Source organism: Mastigoproctus giganteus, chromosome 3 (assembly GCF_048544385.1).
Source record: "Mastigoproctus giganteus isolate SK-2022 chromosome 3, ASM4854438v1, whole genome shotgun sequence".
In the NCBI taxonomy this organism is placed as follows: Eukaryota; Metazoa; Arthropoda; class Arachnida; order Uropygi; family Thelyphonidae; genus Mastigoproctus; species Mastigoproctus giganteus.
In genome coordinates this window covers 244523874-244545422 of record NC_143577.1, presented here as the reverse complement: position 1 = coordinate 244545422, position 21549 = coordinate 244523874, and the positions used below count along the sequence as shown (strand labels likewise).

At 32.9% G+C, this 21549-nt stretch overlaps 1 protein-coding gene across 10 annotated transcripts in view; it reads left to right on the top strand.

The window, feature by feature from the left end:
• Rbp6 (RNA-binding protein 6) overlaps positions 1-20824 on the top strand; it is a 241786-nt gene extending 220962 nt beyond the window's left edge. For 4 of the 10 annotated variants that reach the window (XM_090369754.1, XM_090369753.1, XM_090369760.1 and 1 more), the window contains 5 exons: positions 11024-11227; positions 15885-15938; positions 16191-16372; positions 18711-18769; positions 20620-20824. In XM_090369754.1, coding sequence (XP_090225880.1) covers positions 11024-11227; positions 15885-15938; positions 16191-16372; positions 18711-18752 — 482 coding nt within the window. In that variant the 3' untranslated portion in view covers positions 18753-18769; positions 20620-20824. Of the gene's footprint in view, positions 1-11023; positions 11228-15842; positions 15939-16190; positions 16373-18710; positions 18770-20619 lie in introns of all 10 variants that reach the window. The other 6 variants (XM_090369755.1, XM_090369762.1, XM_090369758.1 and 3 more) reach the window with 6 other exon arrangements.
• The last annotated feature ends 725 nt before the right edge of the window (positions 20825-21549 follow it).

The window sequence follows — 21549 nt, the reverse complement described above, 5'->3', positions numbered from 1 at the left end:
AAATGGCCGTGTAAAATGATATTTATTCATTAAAATGTATTTATTTTCGAATACATTTCGAATGCAATCTACCTATTTATTATTAATAATAATAATAATAATAATAATAATAATAATATTATTATTATATGTTATATTAAATAAATTTTATATGGTTCGTTGTGATTTTTATATTTGTTATATTTTTTATAAGGATAAATTATTTCATATGTATATATTAAAAATTATAATCGATACCGGATTTCTTACGACTATTTATTCCTTATACACCTTTTTTTAAAAATAGTTTTAGAAGAAAATAAAAAATAAAAACCAGTCCATTTTTTTTTTCAAAGAAAAGAGAAAAGCATCTCATGTTATTTGGAGGGCGAAAACATTGCAGTTTTTATGGTAAACACCCAAAGATTATAAACATTGTGACGTCTCCATGGCAACAGTTCTATTGATACCGTTTCTTATCCTGATGGGGAAGAAAGATGGAGAAAAAAAAATATTTTTCTCGTTGGCCTTTTATCTTTACTAGATGAAGGCTATAAAGGCTAAAAATAAATTAAGATTCACGTGATTAAAGACAGTTAATGTGCTGGAATGAGTAATGATGGAGAGGAAATGTCGAGTGTTTTTGACGTATTTCGAAAGATGCGTTTTCTTTTACTGCGATCAGCGTTGCGATGGAGAGAAGGACGGAAGTACTAGTAACAAGGGAGAAGGATGTTTTATGAGCACGTGTCCAAATTGGACGCATTATTATTTTCTCTCTTTTTTTTCTTTCTTTCTTTTTCTGCTGGGTAAGAAATCTTATTATGTCAAGCATGTAATGGGAAAAGTGCAATCGTAAATTTCGTCCAAGAAACAAATGGGGGAGGGGGGCACGTTGGAAGCAGATGTGGGGGTAGAAAATCCCCGAGACGAGTGTCGCTTAACGGAGCGTTAAAAAAATGTAAGATCTAGAAAAGGATGAGATAAGAAAATGGAAGCCAGTTTGATTTTTATTCGAAGTGGGGAAACAGTCAGCGTGTGGGGAAAACAGGTGGGTGGAGCAGGTAGATTGACGTACATTTAGAGAGGGGAAAAGCTGTGATGAAGTGAAGAAACCAAGTGGATTCTCTTAAATGAAATTCTCCTAGATGAAAGTTAGGTACACGTTTCTCCACCATGTGTTTCTGACAGGTTTCCCCCGCCCCTTCCTCTAGCGCTCTTTTTTCCCTTCGTTTTAAGATTTTCTGCTTGTGTTTTCTTCAACTTCAATCAATTGTTGACAATAATCAACGTTTTTCGAATTACCGGAGTTCGGATAACCGAGGTCCGGCTGTATTTCTCATTCTAATCAAATTTTGTGTTACTTAGGAAGAAATAATCCGGATAATGGAGTTTATGAGGGAACAGATGTTTCCGAATAAGATTATCCCTGACCCATACCGCCCATTGTACATAACTTAATACGCCAGATAATCCTAAGCTTATCTAGGATGCCACGTATGTAGCGCTACTTTTAAAAATTAAAAATTTATAAATTAAATTATGTTTTTTGTGATCTTAATCTATCCGTTCAGATGAATCTGGTGCTGGTCACCTTCCATCCTAATCTCGTTGATCCACATGAGTTTGTGATCTCTTTCGAGACTACCAACTTGATTAAGTCAATCTCACAAGTCTGTCCATTTAAAATATTTGATAAGACAAAACAAGAATTCCTTCCACACGTATTAAGGTACTGCTCACAGATCAATCTTACCTAAGTTAATCCACATGGCTGAAGATAATCCTTATCGACAAAAACAAGGATTCTAATAAAATATGCTAATGCTGATCTTTTGTAAATGAGAAATTTTTTCAGATTTATGCTCTCAGGGATTAATATAATCTGATAAATCCTAAAGGTAGATGGTGTAGCACATCAATCCACACAATGATCATTTTCAAATTTAACCCCTCAGGGATTATAATAATCTTAAAAGTCAGTTCTAAAGACATGGATCTGTAAAATGATTATGGTTATGACGGTTTATGACCTTCCAAAATTAATCTTAATTCGATTATCTTAAACAATTAATTAGTCCAGGAGTAATAATATAATCCTGATATGGAAATAAATATTCATTTAATCCACGAGTGATCATCATTACTTTAATTCTATATGGATAAATAATATGAATTAAATGGAAAGGAATGGATTATCTTGATTCTGTATTGTGTGACATACTCATGGATGGATTAAATTAAAATATTTGCACTTTTAATGTGAATTAAAATAATCTTGATGGATTTAATAAAAATTGTCTCCAAATTCTGTATGGATTAAGATAATCTTGTGTGGGTTAAATTGAATAAATATTAAGGTAAATTTGAGTGGATTAAATTAAAATTGCTACTCCCAGATTAAGAAGAATTAAGCTAATCTCTCATAGATTACAATAAAACTGACTCCGTATTGGATATGGATTAAGATAATCTTGCACGAATTGAATTAAAGTTTGGAGATATATAGTCCTAAATGGATTAAAATTCTGGAGTTAATCTTTTGTGGATTTCATTAATGTAATTTCAGTGGACTAAATTAAAATTGCGACTCCCAGATATAGGATGAAATAAGCTGATCTCTCGCGGATTACACTAAAGCTGTGACTCCGAATTGGATTAAGATAAATTTACGTGAATTGAATTAAAATTTGGAGATACCCAGTCCTAAATAGATTACGATTCGGATTGCAAATTGTCTACGATTAAGTTAATCTTGACAGTCCCATCCATGTAATTAGTTCACATTAATTAATGTACACATTTCATTAAAACACTGAAGTATATGTGGATAAATTAAAATCGCGATTCCCAGATCTAGATGGATTAAGATAATCTCTCAATGTACACATTTCATTAAAACTGACTTTTAATTATATATGGATTAAGAAAGTCTTGTGTGGGTTAAATTAAAATCGCGACTCCTAATATTATATGTATTAATGTAAATTTGAGTGGATTAATTAAAATTGCGACTCCCAGATCGAGATGGATTAAGCTAATCTCTCGCAGATTACAATAAAACTGTGACTCCGATTTGCATATGGATTAAAGGATTAAGATAATCTTACATGAATTGGATTAAAATTTGGAGATACCAGTCCTAAATAGATTACGATTCGGATTGCAAATTGTCTAACGATTAAGTTAATCTTGACAGTCCCATCCATGTAATTAGTCCACATTAATTAAAGTACACATATCATTAAAACACTTTTAAGTATATGTGGATAAATTAAAATCGCGATTCCCAGATCTAGATGGATTAAGATAATCTCTCAATGTACACATTTCATTAAAACTGACTTTCAATTATATATGGATTAAGAAAGTCTTGTGTGGGTTAAATTAAAATCGCGACTCCTAATATTATATGTATTAATGTAAATTTGAGTGGATTAATTAAAATTGCGACTCCCAGATCGAGATGTATTAAGCTAATCTCTCGCAGATTACAATAAAACTGTGACTCCGATTTGTATATGGATTAAAAGGATTAAGATAATCTTACATGAATTGGATTAAAATTTGAAGATACCCAGTCCAAAATGGATTAAAATTCTAGAATTAAAAGACTAGAAAATCTTGTGTGGATTTCATTAATAAAATTTTGAGTGGATTAAATTAAAATAAATCCCGACTCTCAGATTAACTTAAGCTAATCTCGTACGGGTTACAATAAAACTGTGACTCCGAGTTGGATTAAGATAATTGAATTAAACTTTGGCCGAAATTATCTAATGATTAAGTTAATGTTGACATTTCCATCCATATAATTAATTTACATTAATTAATGTATACATTTAATTAAAACTGACTTTTAATTGTGTATGAATTAAGATAATCTTGTGTAGGTTAAATTAAAATTAGGATTCCCAATATTATATGTATTAAAGTAATTTGGAGTGGATTAAATAAATTAAAATCGGGATTCCCAGATATAGATGGATTAAGATAATCTGTCGGTGTACACATTTCATTAAAACTGACTTTTAATTATATATCGATTAAGAAAACCTTGTGTGGGTTAAATTAAAATTGGAACTCCCTATGTTATATGTATTAAGGTAATTTTGAGTGGATTAAATTAAAATTGCAATCCCCAGATCGAGATAGATTAAGCTAATCTCTCACAGATTAAAATAAAACTGACTCCGATTTGGATATGGATCAAGATAAACTTACATGAATTGAATTAAAATTTGGAGATGCCCAATCCTAAACGGATTAAAATTCGGATTACCAATTCTCTAACGATTAAGTGAATCTTGACAGTTCCATCCATATAATTAGTTCGCATTAATCCATGTACATGAGTTGATCCCGTAGATTAATCTCCCCGGATTAGCCGAATTAAAGGCAAAAGAGGGGGGAAGGGAGAAATGCAAGTTTCGTATTGGGCTTGCAAGTCACGAAAGCATGCAACCATATCAAAAATTTCAACTTTGTCATATTCCTGCTGGATTTTATAGTAACTACTTCACTCTCTGTGTAGTTAAATAGTAAAAGAAAGTGTATTTATCTGCTAGTACATTTACTATTAAGGAGACACCGGTTAGATAGAGTTGAAGGTATTTTGATAGGTTTAGCTTAAATTTCAGCTGTTTCATTCCCTTCTCATATCACTAAGACAACCAGTGAAACAAAACGTAAGCTTGCAGTATTTAGTTCGTAATTTCTTTAGTCGCCAGAGGGCACATTTGCATAATTAGTTACCTTAACCAAAGCAAAACTAAGCATAGCAGTTAGGATTTGAGAAATGCGGTGGATGAGAGTATGGGTGAAGAAAGATGCTAGCTGTTGTAAGAAATGCCAGCCAATTTTTTGCCCAACAAGATTGTTCCAAATGGAAGATGCTTTTTTCACTTCCAGGGGCATCTTAAAGTGAATTTATTTTAAGAAAAGAAATATTTCTTTACTATTGTAAATTGTTGATATGTTAAACGTTCTATTATATGTCCAATCAATGGCCTGCTGTTATGATATGTTACGCTTGGGGAGATTTTATATATGTGTTTCCTTTTGTGTTGGAAAATGATGATGGAAGATGTGATGATGAATATGATGATGTTTTTTCCTGTTATTTTCACCAAGAAATAAATTCTACTTTCAAAGGCAAATCTTGATTGAGTAGAATTAATTCAGGAACAATCAGACATCCCACAGTTAAAATCCAAATCGATAACACATTCTATTCAATTCTCTCCTGTAGGAGAAAGTTGGAAATTACGATTTAATAAATAAATAATAAAATTTTAAAGTCTCTCATAAATTATCCACCAATGTTGTTCACTAAAAATTCATGGACTTTGTTGATTGAATGTTTCCAAATTTCTCCACCGGAGGAGCGCTCGTTCTAATTTTTTTTTTAAAAGTCTTAGAGACACTTATAAATGTTTAAAATATGTTAAAAATACATTGGAGTTTAAAAAATACATTACAGTTTCAGATACTCGCTGATCTTAATATTTAAATTAAAAAAGAGACAGTCGTTTTGAAAAATCCGACAAATCCAGTAGAATCTCATTAAAATAATCATCTGATAATTTGTAAAATATAATTAATTTCTACTGTTGTTATCCGACATAAAATTCTAATAATTAAAATAGTTAAAATATTAAAAGGAAACATTAACACAAAGACTAACTTTTCAAGAGCATTTACAAGTATTTTTCTTCAGAGTGGTAACCTTAGGAGAAAAGGTTTATAAATGCGTATAAACTTAATGAATCACATCAGACATTTATGAAATCGCGATAATTTTTGTAAATATAATGTCGTTGGAGAGCAGAGAGCATGCGCAGAACCATATAAGTCTAAATTTTGCTAAATCCAGGTCCATGACATTTTCGATAAAAGTAATCAATTGAGTTCATTTTAGAGAGGTAAACATTGAATTATAAGACATTTTTTCCAAAAAACAAGATATTTTAGAAAGGTCAGATGAATAGCAATATTTGAATTTCAATTCGAATCTGTTGGATTCTAACAGATTTTCTCAACCTCCACTTCCACTGAGATGCATCTTACACTTACCAGAGATTAAGCATATTGGGGATAAATGTAGTTTCATGATATGGATGAAATATCTTTCAATAATTTAAACCAAATTCATGAAGTAACTCTTCAATAAAACCAAACAATTAGTTTTGGTTTTTTGTTCTTTCGTGTCTTCGATTCTCAAAGTTGAGATGGATTGCTTGTCGATCCTCTGAGCTACTCATAATCAAATTTATTTCTTCGACTTCCACCCAGTTTTGAAAGAGAAAATGCAAAAGTTTTGAAGGCATGAGAGAACTTTCAGACTAAGAGTGAACTGGAAGAAATTTGGCTGTGGGCCATCTCTAGAGAGACCGGGTATTTCCGAATGGCGTTGATAAAGTATTGGATCTCCAACAGTAGGGCTTGCTTACCAAGTTGCCATGACAACGCTCTTAAGTATCTGTTTGTTGTGTTTTTGGAGACGATTTACGATCCGAAGGAGAAATCGCAGATTGATCACTTTTAGCACCTTTCAATTATCCCCTTACGCCCTCTGGTGAGCAAGAAATAAAATTTAAACGCTAAAAAAAATTATCCATAAAGTTTCAAAGTGATAATTTCTTTGTAGTAAAATAATGGAGGAATCCTATAACTCGAGTGAATCTAATATTTTTTTAAAACATAGTACTGATATGTTTTTAGAATGGATATAAGTGCATATATAAAAAGAAGTATTGATCATATTATAAGTGGGATTTGCAAGATTAAATTGGGAGAAAGAAATCATGCATTATGCGGTTTCTGTTTTCAGACCGCTTATAATACTGACTTTACTACTTCTTTTTAAGATATTTTATTAAAGTGCCGACAGATGGCAGCACCACTTTTTTGGTTCCACTCAGGATATATTGAAACATGATATCGATATTAAAATACACCAAAAACCCTGTTATTATATTTAAACTTTTATGATAATCAGTGTTATCTTCTCCACCTTTTAATTCATTATTTTTGTGTTAACGTTTCGATAGAGATTTGTTAAAACCTTCATCAGCGGTCACTAAACTTTCAGATACTTCACTAAGTCATTATAAGATATGTAGATTGGTAGAGATGTCACTGATTATCATATATATTGAGTAAATATTTAAAAAAAAAAACAAATTATTAATCTAAAATAAAGTCGGACTCTCTCTGCTACTCCAAAAATAATCTTTAAACCCTAACATTAACCTTTACTCACTAACTGATTTGTTAATAAATTTAATAATTGATTTTAACAATAATTAATGCATTGCATTTTTAGAAATGAGATTGTATAAATGTGTTGGTAGTTCAGTAGTACAATAGTTGAAAATTTGTAGCAAACATGTATCTTAGAAATCTAGCATGCTTTCTTATGTGTGGTGTGGTCTGGTGTGGTGTGGTGTGGTATGCGTGCGATTAGTGATGTCTTCCTTTGTCTTTGATATTATCTTAAGCCAGTGTCCTAACTGTAGTCGATTGTAGCTGTTAAAAGAATTGTTTGTGCATGCGTAGTAACCAAAGCAATATCCAATAGATAACAAGACGTAGTTTGTTTCTACTAACAACTAGCTCTCATTTTTGTTTTTTGTTTTAAAATGTCTGAAGCGAGCTTCCTGGGTTGTTTTCTTTAATTTAAAGAACTAACCAATTTCTTTTTAGTTAAAATAATCAATTCCCATTTATTCCTGAAACATAAAACACCCCTCGTATAAAGAAACATAAACGCGTTAATATTAGTACGGAGTACTCTCATGATAGTCGCCAGATGGTGCAAATTGTCAATGATTGCACACTGCATTTTTTTCCTTTTTTTTATGTTTATTCATAATTACTATTGTTTAAAAGAAAATTCTGATCAAGGAGTAAGACAGCAGGTGAGAGGGTCCCTTTTCCTTCTGGAGGGCCCTCTTTCTTTCTGAGTGCAGGCAATATATCAAGATGATAGCACCATAGTTTTGTTAGCAATATGCACATTAAGAAACATAATTATTAATCAGTTAATAGAATCAAAGAAAAGAAGAGAGAATTTGGGAAAATATCAATAAATTTTCAAACATGTGTACAGTATGTAACAAAATAAAATAGAACGTTCAATATATACAAATAACTCCAAGTAGAATTATTAACCTTGGGGTATTTAGCCTTTTTTGATCTTATAGGACAAATTGAGAATTTTCCTCAATATCACCTTGTCTTACAAGGTTAGAGGCTTACTTACAGTATGTAACAAAATAAAATGCGTTTCACGAATATATTCATATATTTACCGGAAACTAAATACAAGTGTAAATTGGTTAGTCGATTGCAGGTGCAAAGTGTTTATCCCCCGGGATTAATTCGAAATTTTCAGCTCACACAGTGCAGACGTAAAAAACCATAGAAACTGCTGTGCCATGTGATCTCATGTCCTGTCAAATCCTCAAACAGTAACATCCCCCCCCCTTACCATACCAATGCATGTATGTGTCTGTTTCCCTAAATACCAGTTAACTAATCCTTTAGAAACCAATTCAATGCACCATAGTGAAGTCATAAAACTTGCTTTAAAAAAAAGTTCTTTTATTACTAATGCAATAAAAATATTTAAAATTAATTAATTAAGTGTTATTTTATAACAGAATTATTATAAAATTTATAATCAGCATTTATGTTGAAAAATCCCGTAATTAAGTGGATTTTTGTAATGCATTAAAAATTTCCATCACATTAATTACTTTATACGACACCAGATGGCACCACCAGTCGTCTTCAGTTTATATGTGCAAATACGACACTAGATGGCACCAACAGTCATCAGATTATATGTGTAATTCAGAAATAACGAAAAAAATAACATCCCAGGAAGCTTTGGTGTGTTTTCTGTTTAGTAGAACTGCATTTATACTTTCTGTAGTGAATATAATGATGGTAAGAATATTTACTGCCTTAATCCATCATTAACTGCTATGCTTAGTTTTGTCCCAGTTAAAAAAAAAAAAAAAGTTTCTCGTGTAGTTTAGAAATCTGCCACTGGTAGCAGTGTTGTTGTGGAGTGCCAGGATACGTTATATGATTTGTTGCTTGCTTTTTTTGTACACCAGTGGTTAAATGTCCAGTGTTGTTATTAAAACTATCTTCCCCTAGTGGTAGTTTCCTGAACTAGTTTTCTCTTGGACTGAAATATACCCCTAGGTAGTTTAGTTGCTTAGATTTTTTCTCTAGAGTCCAAATGTACCTTATTAGGAGACCCCTAGATTTTTACCCCAAGTAGAAACCCCCTATAACGAAGCCTTCTAGATCCCCTATTAATAGTCAAGTAGATGAAATTAGCAGATTTCTATAATCTTTTTAACTTCAACCTGACCTACCTGTTAGTTCACCTATATTTAAGACTAGTTGTAGATCATTAGAATTCCCTTCCACCCCACCCCTTGTAAAAATTATCACCAGTGAGGCCCTCTCAGTTCCTTGGAGAAGAATCAAAAAAACGAGTGAGTAAGGTTTTAATATATCACTCCTGCTTTTTTTACTTTCATTTCGTTTTTAGCATTGCATTTTTTATTATTATACAGGGGGGTTGTAAAGTTCTTTCCCACTTTTAAAAATTAATAACTCGAAAGGGGCCATATCGAAAAATGGTTTCATTGTAATCAGCATACGTGAAATTGTTTTTTTTTAACAGTGAAAAATATTTCGGAATTTGACCACCAGGGGATGAGAGATTTATTCACTTTATAAAAGGAATAGCTCCTGGATTGATTATTTAATATCCTATAGATGGATGACATGCACTTTGACCTCGATGGGTCTGTGATGGGCACAAATTGTTGAATTTCAGCTGTAGAAACCCGCTGTGTGCAGGCTGAAAATCACTCCACTCATTAAAGGTTGCAGTATGGTGGACTTGCGGCACACGCTATTATTGATCTCTTTTTTTTCCTTTGAAATTGTTAACAATCAGGGGCATTTTGAGATGCAAAATTAACGGCACACAATATTAGCCTATTGTGGGCCAAAATTATCCCAGAGTTTAATAAATTTCGTATACATGGAAACAGTTTTTGTGCAGATGGCAAAAGGAGAAACTTTCACTGAGAGGCGAATTATCAGTCACTATTTTCCACATCCTTGGCCTATAAGACCATCCAAGCTAATTCCAAGAGCTGTTGTGCGGATATCTGTAATAGTGAAAACGTGAATTTAATAAATGGTAGGCACGTGGAGATATTATAAATTAACCAATTTTAGCGCCACCAGGTGGTGATATTTCGAACTATTTTACTGTTTAAAAAATCACACGTGTATCGATTACAATGCAAAAACCTCAATTGAAGATAATAAGGTTTTTGGTTAAAACCAATTTTTTCGATTTTAGCTATTATTTCTTAAAATTGGGAAAAAGAATTTATAACCACCGTGTGTATTATACCCTACTGTGTTTGTCTTCCCTTTTTTTCCTTTCATTTAATGTATTAATATTTTTGGAATGCCTTTTAGCTTAAATCCTTTCTTTTTTTTCTGCCACACCCTGGGAGAAAAATGTGGGGAATTTTATTTCACTTAGAGCGCCCTCTAGTAGCGGCTCCTGCATTTGTTTATTTATTTTTTTTTTGTCCTTAGTGCTAGAAAAAACAGACTGTTGATTTGTACGCGAGTTATTTTATTTTTAAATAACGGAAAATAAATGTTCTGTTTTAACTGATTATATAGTTGGTTGAATTTATAAACTGTCAGGGAGGTTATTTTTCATGGATTCAAACTTAAAAATTTCATTTAATTTAAAAAAAAAAAAATTCTTAACCACAAAAATTATATTATTGATGGATGAACTCCATGATTTTGATTATAAATAATTAAATTAATTATTTTAATCTTTAAAAATATCCATGTAAAATTTCCTTTCCATATAATCGTACATTATTTTGAAAAAAGATGTCGTTGTAATTAATAAATTGTATTAATTTCATAAATCGCAAAATATCAGAAAGAAATACTCCATCCCCACATTTTTCCCCAGGGTTTCCGGGCTATGGCTACATTCCCCCACCTCTGGCGGAACGCCAGACCCCTGCTTTCTATGGAGACACTTACTCCACTACACCAGCGACCCCTACCATCACACCTGTTAGCCATGTCTCTAACATCACTCGTAGCGAACCCACATCCGCCCCTTTTACCATCTCTCCCCTGAACAGGGAGCATTTTCCTCATGCCCCTACAGGTAAGCTACTATTACCTGATCTCTCTCTCTTCTACTACAGATTTTACCACAAATGGACAATCAGAGAAGCGCCATCTAACGGAAATTAACTCTTAACCTCTAAAATTGATGGGAAGTTTAAATTTATTAAAATTTTTCATCAAGCTATTATGACCAAAAGTACCGATTGTAATTTTAAATCTAATTGAAACTTCGGATAACCGGGTTTCGGATAATCGGGACTCAAATTCCCTTACAGCTCTGTATTATATTATTCTTTTCGATGCGGATTAAAGGAATAAATAATTAGTTACGATGTTAACAGGTGGCAGCACTGTCTTCTTTGAAGATTTTTCCAGAAGAACAGCTGAAATTAAAAGGAAAAATGTTATTTTTGAATTATAAAATCGATTCTGCGAAATATCTTCACAATCCTTACCGGGTCAGGACAGCATCAAAGTCACTGTTTCGAACTTCTTAGAAGAGTAAGGGTTATCTAAGTGGAAGTGGGACGCTCCTAGAACATCAGAGGAAAAAACCGTTTATAATTTCTTAGAAAGAAAACAGCGCCGATTGTTATCAAAAGATAAATTTGTCTCAGAGACCAAAAGATCATCAGGGCCTTGAACACGATTGGCCTTAATTTGAAAATTGCCCATTTTGAGACTAATAGCCTTCTATTATTTTCGAGGAAGTGTACTTAACGTGTTCTCTGATTGGTTGCATAGTTGGTAAATCTGATTCTAGTGTTAATTCCCCTGATTCTATCTATCTATCTATCTGTCTGCTTTGCTATTTAACTACCACTGTCTATCACTATGCCTAACAAACATAACTGTGCTCTAATTTTTAGAATAAATATTTGTTTATGTGTTGTATTTTTTGATTGTTTACAGAAGAATTTTATAAAAAAATTAAATAAAATATTTATATTTCTAATAAAGTAATATTTTATTGATTGATTTTGGAATGTGATTTATAAAAATCTTTTGCATTATATTGAAAAAAAATATAGAAAAAAAATGTTTTCAATATTTAACATAAAACAATATGGCACCTTTTAATTTTTTGGCACCTTTTAATGCATCCAGTAAGATCCAGAAAATTTGTCCATCATATGGACCTTATGCAATTCTATTTTGGACATCCTCAAGAGGTTTCGGATGAGTTCAATAATTATCACAGGTCACCAGGCAACCACAAGATGTGTCTGATTAAGAAATATGCCCAACACCAAAGTCTGATTTTGGTGCAATTAGTTCAAATAAGATTGGACAAACCTTGTTTGTTCAGTGACGTCAAAGAACTTATTTCATGGATTAATATGTAATGTTGGACATAGAAGTTAATAAGAAACTGGAATAAACAAGAGGGCTGTTTGAAAAGTAAGGTGACATGCTTTGTGATGTCCCTATCTCGTATGTTTCTATAATAAGAGGGATGTTTGAAAAGTATGGTGACGTGTGTTGTGATGTCTGCATCTCGTATGTGTCTATAAACACTAGGGCTGTTTGAAAAGTAAGGTATGTTTTTTGTGATGTCAAATTATATCTGGTATGTTTCCATAACACGAGGGCTGTTTGATAAGTAAGGTGACATTGTTTTGCGATGTCTGTATCTCATATGTTTCCATAAACATGAGAGCTGTTGAAAAAGTAAGGTGTCTTTTTATGTCGAATTATATCTCGTATGTTTGTATAAACACGGGGGCTGTTTGAAAAGCAAGTTGACATATTTTGTTGATGTAAATTTATATCTGGTATGTTTCTATAGCACGCTGGCTTTGTGAAAAGTAAGGTGACATATGTTCTGATGTCAAATTATATCTGGTATGCTTTCATAACACGAGGGCTGTTTGGAAAGTAAGGTGACATTTTTTGTGATGTCTGTATCTCATATGTTTCTATAAACATTAGTTGTTGGAAGAGTAAGGTGATGTCTTTTTTTATGTCGATTTATATCTCGTATGTTCCTATAAACACGAGGGCTGTTTGAAAAGTAAGGTTACATGTTTTGGTGGCGTCAAATTATATCTGCTATATTTCCAAATACAAGCACTCAATGGGAAATTTCTACCGCTGCAATCACCAATAATACAATGGAATGGGCAGGAATTATCTTCCCCTACTGATATTGCAAATGCAATAAACCTCCCCAAGCTTTATCCAGCCAGTCACCAAACCTGACTTAATTCTTAGACATGATTGAGTTGGCTAATGACTTTCTACGGGTTGATCCTTTGAGCATGCAGAAATCAATCAACTGCGCATTCTTCTTCTTCTTAATTTGTCTGGTTTCCAGTAAGGCAGCCATTTTGGATGAGTCATATTTTCAATAAAGATGTACAGTGCCCTACAAAAATAAAAGAAACCATACCATATGCATGCTTTTATTCATTTAATATTTCTTTTTTGGGGAAGGTACAGTTTTGTCAGATCACCATCTGTTACATTACTTTCCAAACAGCCCTCATATTTAAGAATAGGTTATGATTTGGTTTAAAAAAATGGCAGTGCCCCAAGAAAAATAATCTCCAGATTTATGTAAAGATCTGATAATTCAGATGGTGAGATCTTTGTGATGGAGGACCGTGCTTAGTTATATTCCCGGGAAAAACAGTTCATTGACTTCATACTTGAATCCTTTCCAACAAGTTACAGTTTCTCTGTTCTCTTGAACGTCAAATTACAGGCAGAATCAATTTGTGAGTTCACCCTTTTGGGGTGTCCTCATACTTTTGATAAGACAGTGTAGATATGCAAAAATAACTCGTAATAAAGGCCCTCCCAAGTACTAAATCCTCTGTAGGGTCCACCTTTCTTGAACATGCTTGTGTCTTTTTATATGGTTCTTGTTCATATTCTGACATGACCACCAAGTCAGAGGAGTTGGCAATAAATCACGAATACAATCGTTAATCGTCAAGGGGTCGAACCATGGTCCACACTTTGAGTGGACCATGGTTCTGCTACTGCATCCTCGTTCCTGATCACTATGTCAGATAGCAGCCCGTTCTAGTTCAAGCTAACTTTCAATCTATTGGTTGTTTTGAAAACCGGTGTTCATAGGGTGTCCCAATACTTTTGAGACGACAGTGTAAGTATGCAGCCCCGAAGTACTAAATGACTGTTGGGTCCCTCTTTCTTGGAAGGACTTGGAGAAACGATCTGAGCCAGGTGTGTGTAAAGAAGGAACAAAGGAATTTGTCTATTGGGAACATTAATTCAAAACCCACACTATCCTTTCAAAAGTATTAAGACACCCTCTGTGTAGTTATTAAACAAAAGTCTGTACAAAATCTATCCCAAACTCTAGAAATAATCAGCATTACTGGGACAAGGCGCCACCTGATGGCGACTCACTGAACTACTTTTTAAATTGATCAAATTTCTGAACCAAAATTTAGATATCGGCAGCAAAGTTAGCAAGTTTTCATCTGACAGTGTCTTACAAAACCACCTCCAGTACAGTTCATAGATACGCCATCTGGTGGTGACTTACAGAACCATTTTCAGCACAGCTGATGTGTCAACATCAGTGGTGACTTGCATGACCACTTTCAGCACAGATTAGTCTTGTGGTGACTTTCAGGACAGCTTTCAGCACATCTGGTGGTGACTTTCAGGACAGCTGATATGTCGCCATCTGGTGGTGAATTACAAAACTACCATCAGTACAGTTAAGTAATAAACACTGCCTGGCGACAACTGACAGAACCACTTTCAACACAGCTGATGAGTTGCAATCTTGTGGTGACTTCCAGAACTGCTCTCAGCACAGATAAATCACCATCTGGTGGTGACTTTCAGAACCGCTGCAGCACAGCTGATGTGTCTCCATCTGGCGGTCACTTACAAACCACCATCAGTACAGTTAAGTAATAGAGACACCGTCTGGTGATGATTGACAGAACCACTTTCAGCACAGCTGATGAGTTGCAATGTGGTGGTGACTTACAAAACCACTGTCACTTGAGTAATAGAGACACCTTCTGGTGACGACTGACAGAACCACTTTCAGCACAGCTGATGAGTTGCAATCTGGTGGTGAATTACTGAACCGCTCTCAGCACAGATAAGTCACCATCTGGCAGTGACTTTCAGGACAGTTGATGTGTCGCCATCTGGTGGTGACTTACAAAACCACTGTCACTTGAGTAATAGAGACACCTTCTGGTGACGACTGACAGAACCACTTTCAGCACAGCTGAAGAGTTGCAATCTGGTGGTGACTTACAGAACCACTCTCAGCACAGATAAGTCACCATCTGGCGGTGACTTTCAGAACTACTTTAAGCACAGCTGATGTGTTGCCATCTAGTGGTGACTTAGAGGACCACTGTCAGCACAGACAAGTCACCATCTGGTGTTGACTTTCAGAACCACTTTAAGCACAGCTGATGTGTTGCCATCTGGTGGTGACTTAGAGGACCACTGTCAGCACAGACGAGTCACCATCTGGTGGTGACTTTCAGAACCACTTTCATATATATTTTTAAATTGAAATGCATGAAAAGAGTAGTTTTTTTAGCTGTTTCTAATATCAGATATAGATTTTGTTTAACATTTTGTTATTTATGTTTTAGAATTAAATGTTATATGTTTAGCATGTTTGTGCCTTCACTCCCACTATGTAGGTATGTGCCCGTGTTCTAACATTCCCTTGTCTCTGTTTACAGTGGAATTAAACGGTCAGCAGACGTCTCCGCCACTACTAACACAAGCCCTATCAGGTAGTTGCATCCTTGCTGATATAGTAATCTTAACAAACCCTGCATAACCATTAGTTTACAGTTAGTGCTGTGTTATTACGTAACCTAATGTTGTGAACCTGTCTTTTAATGGTGCACTGTTACTTTTTTTGCATTGTGTATTTTTTTCACCGATATTGCAATTTTTCTGTAAAATTCGTAACATTGACCATAAATCTTAAAATAAATTAAAAAGTTATTATGCAAATGTCTGTTTTCTGTCTCTTTTTTCAGTTATTAATAACTACGGTCCTCAGGGATTCGCACCACCTACTTCACCCGCCAACAGTCGGGGGTTTCCAGCCACCAATAGTCCTGGACCCATCGATATTTATAGTTCGAGTCAGGAGAGTGTAGGATACGTGCAGGCCACTAGCCCTCAACCCTCTGGCTTCCCCCCTATCGCTGTGAGTAGGGTAAGTTGTAAGTGTGGAGAGTACTTGGTGTATGTGTGTGGATCGAGAAGAGAAAGAGTGTCTTACCAAATAGCCCCTTAAATTTCTTGTGTTGTTTCAAGAGCTTATACAAATTCTTGAAATAACTATATTATACACTCACTGGCCAAAAAATTAGAAATCTTTATTTAATTACTAGTAGCGCCAAAAGAGGAGTTTATTCCTGATTTGACTCTTCTTCCATCAGGATATTCGTTAGAGAACTGCCTTTTTCAACATGATCAGACATTCTGAATTGGATCAAGATCTGAAGGATTAGGCAGTCATGATAGATGGTGAAAATTTTTGGAATCTTCCTCGAAGCACTCAAATACAATTTTTGGACAATGGATAGTTGAGTTCTAGTTTTGAATGAGTCCATTTGCAATCCAGGTTAAAAAGAAGTAATGCAGAGTGATGCTGTTACCTTCAAAAATCATACCTCTTCAGCAGCTTGAGTGGTAGACACAAGGCAGTTTGTATCCATGGCTTCATGAGGATCAAGCCATGCTTTAGCCCATTGGAGCTAAAAAGTATAAATCGAGACTCCTCAGACCACATGATCTCTTTCTACTCTTCTACAATCCAGTACTCATTGACATTGAAGTTTTGCAGAAGGAAGTGGCCTTCGTATAGGTACACAATTACAAAATCCTAGACTCTTCAACTCCGGCCTCATAGTCCGGTACGGAATGGATCCTTCTTTGCCTAAACCGAATTTTTCAGTCACTTGCCACACACTGGACCTTCCATCTGTTCCCTTTTAGACCTGCGTTCATCTTTCAACTTCCACTCATTGTATACTTTCGAGATGGTTGCCTTCGACACACCATTGATTTCTTTGCTTTCTCAGTTGTGGCTCCTGTTAAACAAGCTCCAACGATAACACCTTTCTGAATATGGGAAAGGTCACCCTGGCTCATGGGCTAAGAAGCCCCAGGATGGCAAACAGTATCTAAGGAATTTGTGGATTACAATTCGACAAATTAAATTTGGATACCATACTTTTAGTCATCTGTTGACGCCAGTTGCGAAAGGTTTCTAATTTTTTGGCCAGTGAGTGTATGTTTGCAATAAAATATCAATTTATATACTTTTTATTATGAATTCAAACAGTTTACTCGTAAATGTTGATTTACGAGTATTTGTTTAATATTTATAATATTATGTACACTATGTTATCAAAAGTATTGGGACACCATAGGATAACCACAGTTTATGCAAAATATTGGCTTAGCTAATAATGTACAGGGCGTTATACAAGTTATTACAATAAATGGCTAATAGTTATTTAGTCACTTACAATGTCTTGATGTTTTAATACTTTTGATGACATCGTGTATGTAAACATTGGTGGATAAATGACAGGAATTGTGAATTCTGAAAGATGCAAATTGGCTCATGAGTGCCTGAATATGGGTATCTAGCAAAAGATTGTGGATCTTAAGTGAAGAGCGTGATTGCCTTTCTCTGGCAGCCTGAGATGCTCAAAAAAGGATTTTCATCCCTTTTCCAACTACTTCCTTTCCATTGGACGAAAATCAAGGTTCATTCGAATGAAATGGTGGAACTGCTAGATCCTTAAATTGTGCACATTCTTATGATGGTTATGGGGTGGTTTAAGGTATATTCTTCCCCACCCCTCGAATCTGGACTGATTTTTGAACAGCACATTGGATTTGGAGAACTGCGACACGCAGCCAAGTGGACAAAGCCCAAGTACAGCAACACACGCCCTCGAGTTGACCCTGGTTCGAATACACGTTACTGTAAAAGAAAATATTCTTGTCTTCTCTGCAATGTGGCGGCCTTTATGTAGATCCTCCCTTTTGCAGCCAGGTGAACACAATTTGGCAGGGGATATTCTGTGTTGAGGTGCTGACCGATCTCCACCTCAATAAGTCTCTCATTCAGTCTCTGTATGAGTGACTTATTGAGGTGAAGAGCGGTGACTTATTTAATTGACGCTGAAGCATTCCTTAACACTGGACGCTGAAGCATTCTTTAAAGTCACTTGTGAGAGGTGAGTGATGCACGGTCAGACTGCTCTTTCATAAAACTTCTGTATTTAATGTTAGAAAGATGTGCCCATGCGCACCTTTGCGTTTTCGTCGGATATGTGATCCAGGGGCACAATTTCAGTTCGGATTAATATGGTTTATGTGCAAAGTAGGCTATACCTGAACTTTTATCCACCAGTATATATAACAATACATTTTATTATAAGGATTGATGCTTTGCCGGAAGGCAAATATAGCTGCAAAGCTGTTTGAGTAATCCTACTAATTCCCATGTTTGTTCTGTTGTTTTTTGCTGTTAGGGACCCCTGATCGCTGCAGCCTTCACTAATGGCTATCATTGAATGGTGCACGAACTTAGGTAAGACATTCCTACTCTTAAATTTCAGTAGACAGCCATTATTTTCTTATTAGTGTCTCGTGATCAATTAGCATTCTTAATGAGTACCACCATCTTAAAAATGTCCTCGAAAAATTCAGTAGAAAAAGGAATGCTAAGAAAAGTACACTGACATCCAGAAGTCAGGGAATCCACCAAATTAGTCATTCCAATTTGTCCATGATTTTTGGCGGGTTCCTTTACTTCTGGATATCAGTGTACTTCTTCCATTTCTTCCATTTTATCAAATACGTACTTCATAAAATGGAATTTCATTAGTTACCTGTTTTTCTTGATATGCCTGGGCTGTAATTTAACTTTTGGATAGCAGTGTATTTATTAAAATTCGTATACATTTTTAAATATTCGATTTTATGTGTTTTTACTCTTATTTAAAAATATCTCTCTGAAATTCTTGAATGAATAAAATTAGTTGATGTTTTCTAAATTAATTTAAATTTTAAAAATTAAAATGAATTTGAAAATACTGATTTTATTACATCAATAAAACATAAAATTTGCCATAATAAAAATATATTTTTATATTTAATTTAAATATAAAAATAAATATAATTTATTTTAATTTTTTCTTAATTTATAGATTAACTAATATTAATTTATTTCAGTTTAATGTATCTCATAAATATAATTTTAAGTAATGAATTATCATTAAAATAAAATCTTAATCTTTAAAATCAATAAAACTTACCATAATAAAAAATATAAATAAATATTTTTAAAACAAATAAATATAAATATAATTCATTTTAATATATTTATTAATTTATTATTATTTATCAATTTATTATTTTTATTTATTAACTTTTAAATCTATTTGTTGACTAATAGTTATTTATTTTTATTTTATCTCACAAATATAATATTAGGTAATGAATTATCGTTTATTAAAATTAAAATCTTAAAATCTTTAAAATAAATAAAACATAATACTTACCATAATAAAACAATAAAAATATTAAAAATAAATATTTATATTTAAAAAACCAAATAAATATAACCATAAACATATAAATATCATTAATTTTAATCTATTTATTAATTAATTTATTGACTATTTTTTAATTTATTGATTATTTTTTAATTTATTGATTATTTTTTAATTTTTTTAATATTTTATTTTAATTTATCTGGCAAATATAATATTAAGTAATGAATTATCATTTAATAAAATAAAATCCTAAAATATTTAAAATCAATAAAACAAACTTACCATGATAAAAAATATACTTTTATATTTAATTTAAATATAAACAAATAAATATAATTTATTTTAATATATTTATTAATATTAATTTATTTTATTTTTTAATCTCGTAATTATAATTTTAAGTAATGAATCATTATTTATCAAAACAAAATCTTTAAAAAATTATTAAAATTATATTTAAGACATTTTAATTAAAGTTAAAAAATAATATGCATTAAAATTAATTTAAATTAAAAAATAATATGCATTAAAATTAATTTAAATTTAAAAAAATAATATGAATTAAAGTTAAATAAAATTAGTAGGAATTAAAATGAAAATGGATTCAAATTAATTAAAATTAATATGAATTAAAATAATTAAAATTAATATGGATTCAAATGAAAATGGATTCAAATTAATTAAAATTAATATGATTAAAAATAATTAAAATCAAAATGGATTCAAATTAATTAAAATTAATATGAATTAAAAATAATTAAAATTAATATGAATTAAAAATAATTAAAATTAATATGGATTCAAATGAATTAAAATTAATCAAAATTAAAATTAAATTAATATTTTTAATCTGTGATTTTAAATGTGACTTTTGACCTTACAGATGGGATTTTTTGTGGCTCCACTCAGGAACGGACACGGAGAAGATTCTCCACATTACCTGTCTTCTTCTGTTTCGTCTTCATGCACCGGACTTAATTTCTTTGATCGCCCATTACGTCCGGTGTGTGGCGCTGCAATATGATATGTGTCAAGGGCCCCTTGTACGTGTTCTATAAGTAAAAAAAAAAAAAAAAAAAAAAGAACAAGCTGGACCCGGAAGACAGACGTGTTTTTGGACATTATGATGACCTTCAAACTGTGGTCAAATAAAACGGATCTATCTGTGAAACATTTTGTGTGTGTGTGTGGAAGCAACCAAGAATGAATGTACATGTTATATATATATATATAAATATGTGTGTGTGTGCGTGCGTGTACGTGTGAGTGCGTGAATGAAAGAGTGAGTGAGAGAGAAAAGTGAGGGCCCCGCGCGCGTGCGTGTGCCCCCAAAATATGAGTGCATTGTTCCTTGTGAAATTCTGTTAATTTTTATTTCTGTAAAAAAAAAAAAAAGAGAAAAGAAAAGAAAAAATGGCGCGAAATGTTCGCGCCAAACGCTCCCAAATCCTATTTTTTTTTCATGTCGTCAAGCTAACTGTAATCCGTTTATTTTTATTGTTTATTTTATTTTTTATTATTATTATTTTTTGTGTGGTTTCCATGGTGATGAAGCAGTCACGTGGACCATTGTTGCTGTTATATATTCTGAAAAAAAAAAAAAAAAGACGAAAAAAAAACCCAACCAACTCTGGTTTCCATGGTAACGCGATCGTCTGATTCTTAAAAAAAAATGAAATCGACACCATTGTTCAAAAAAAAATAAAAAAATAATAAATTGGTTCCTGAATTCTACGGAAGCCGAATAAGGCAACTTTCCTCTTTATCTTTGATTTCCACGTAACAGTTGATTTCTTTATTATTTTTATTGATT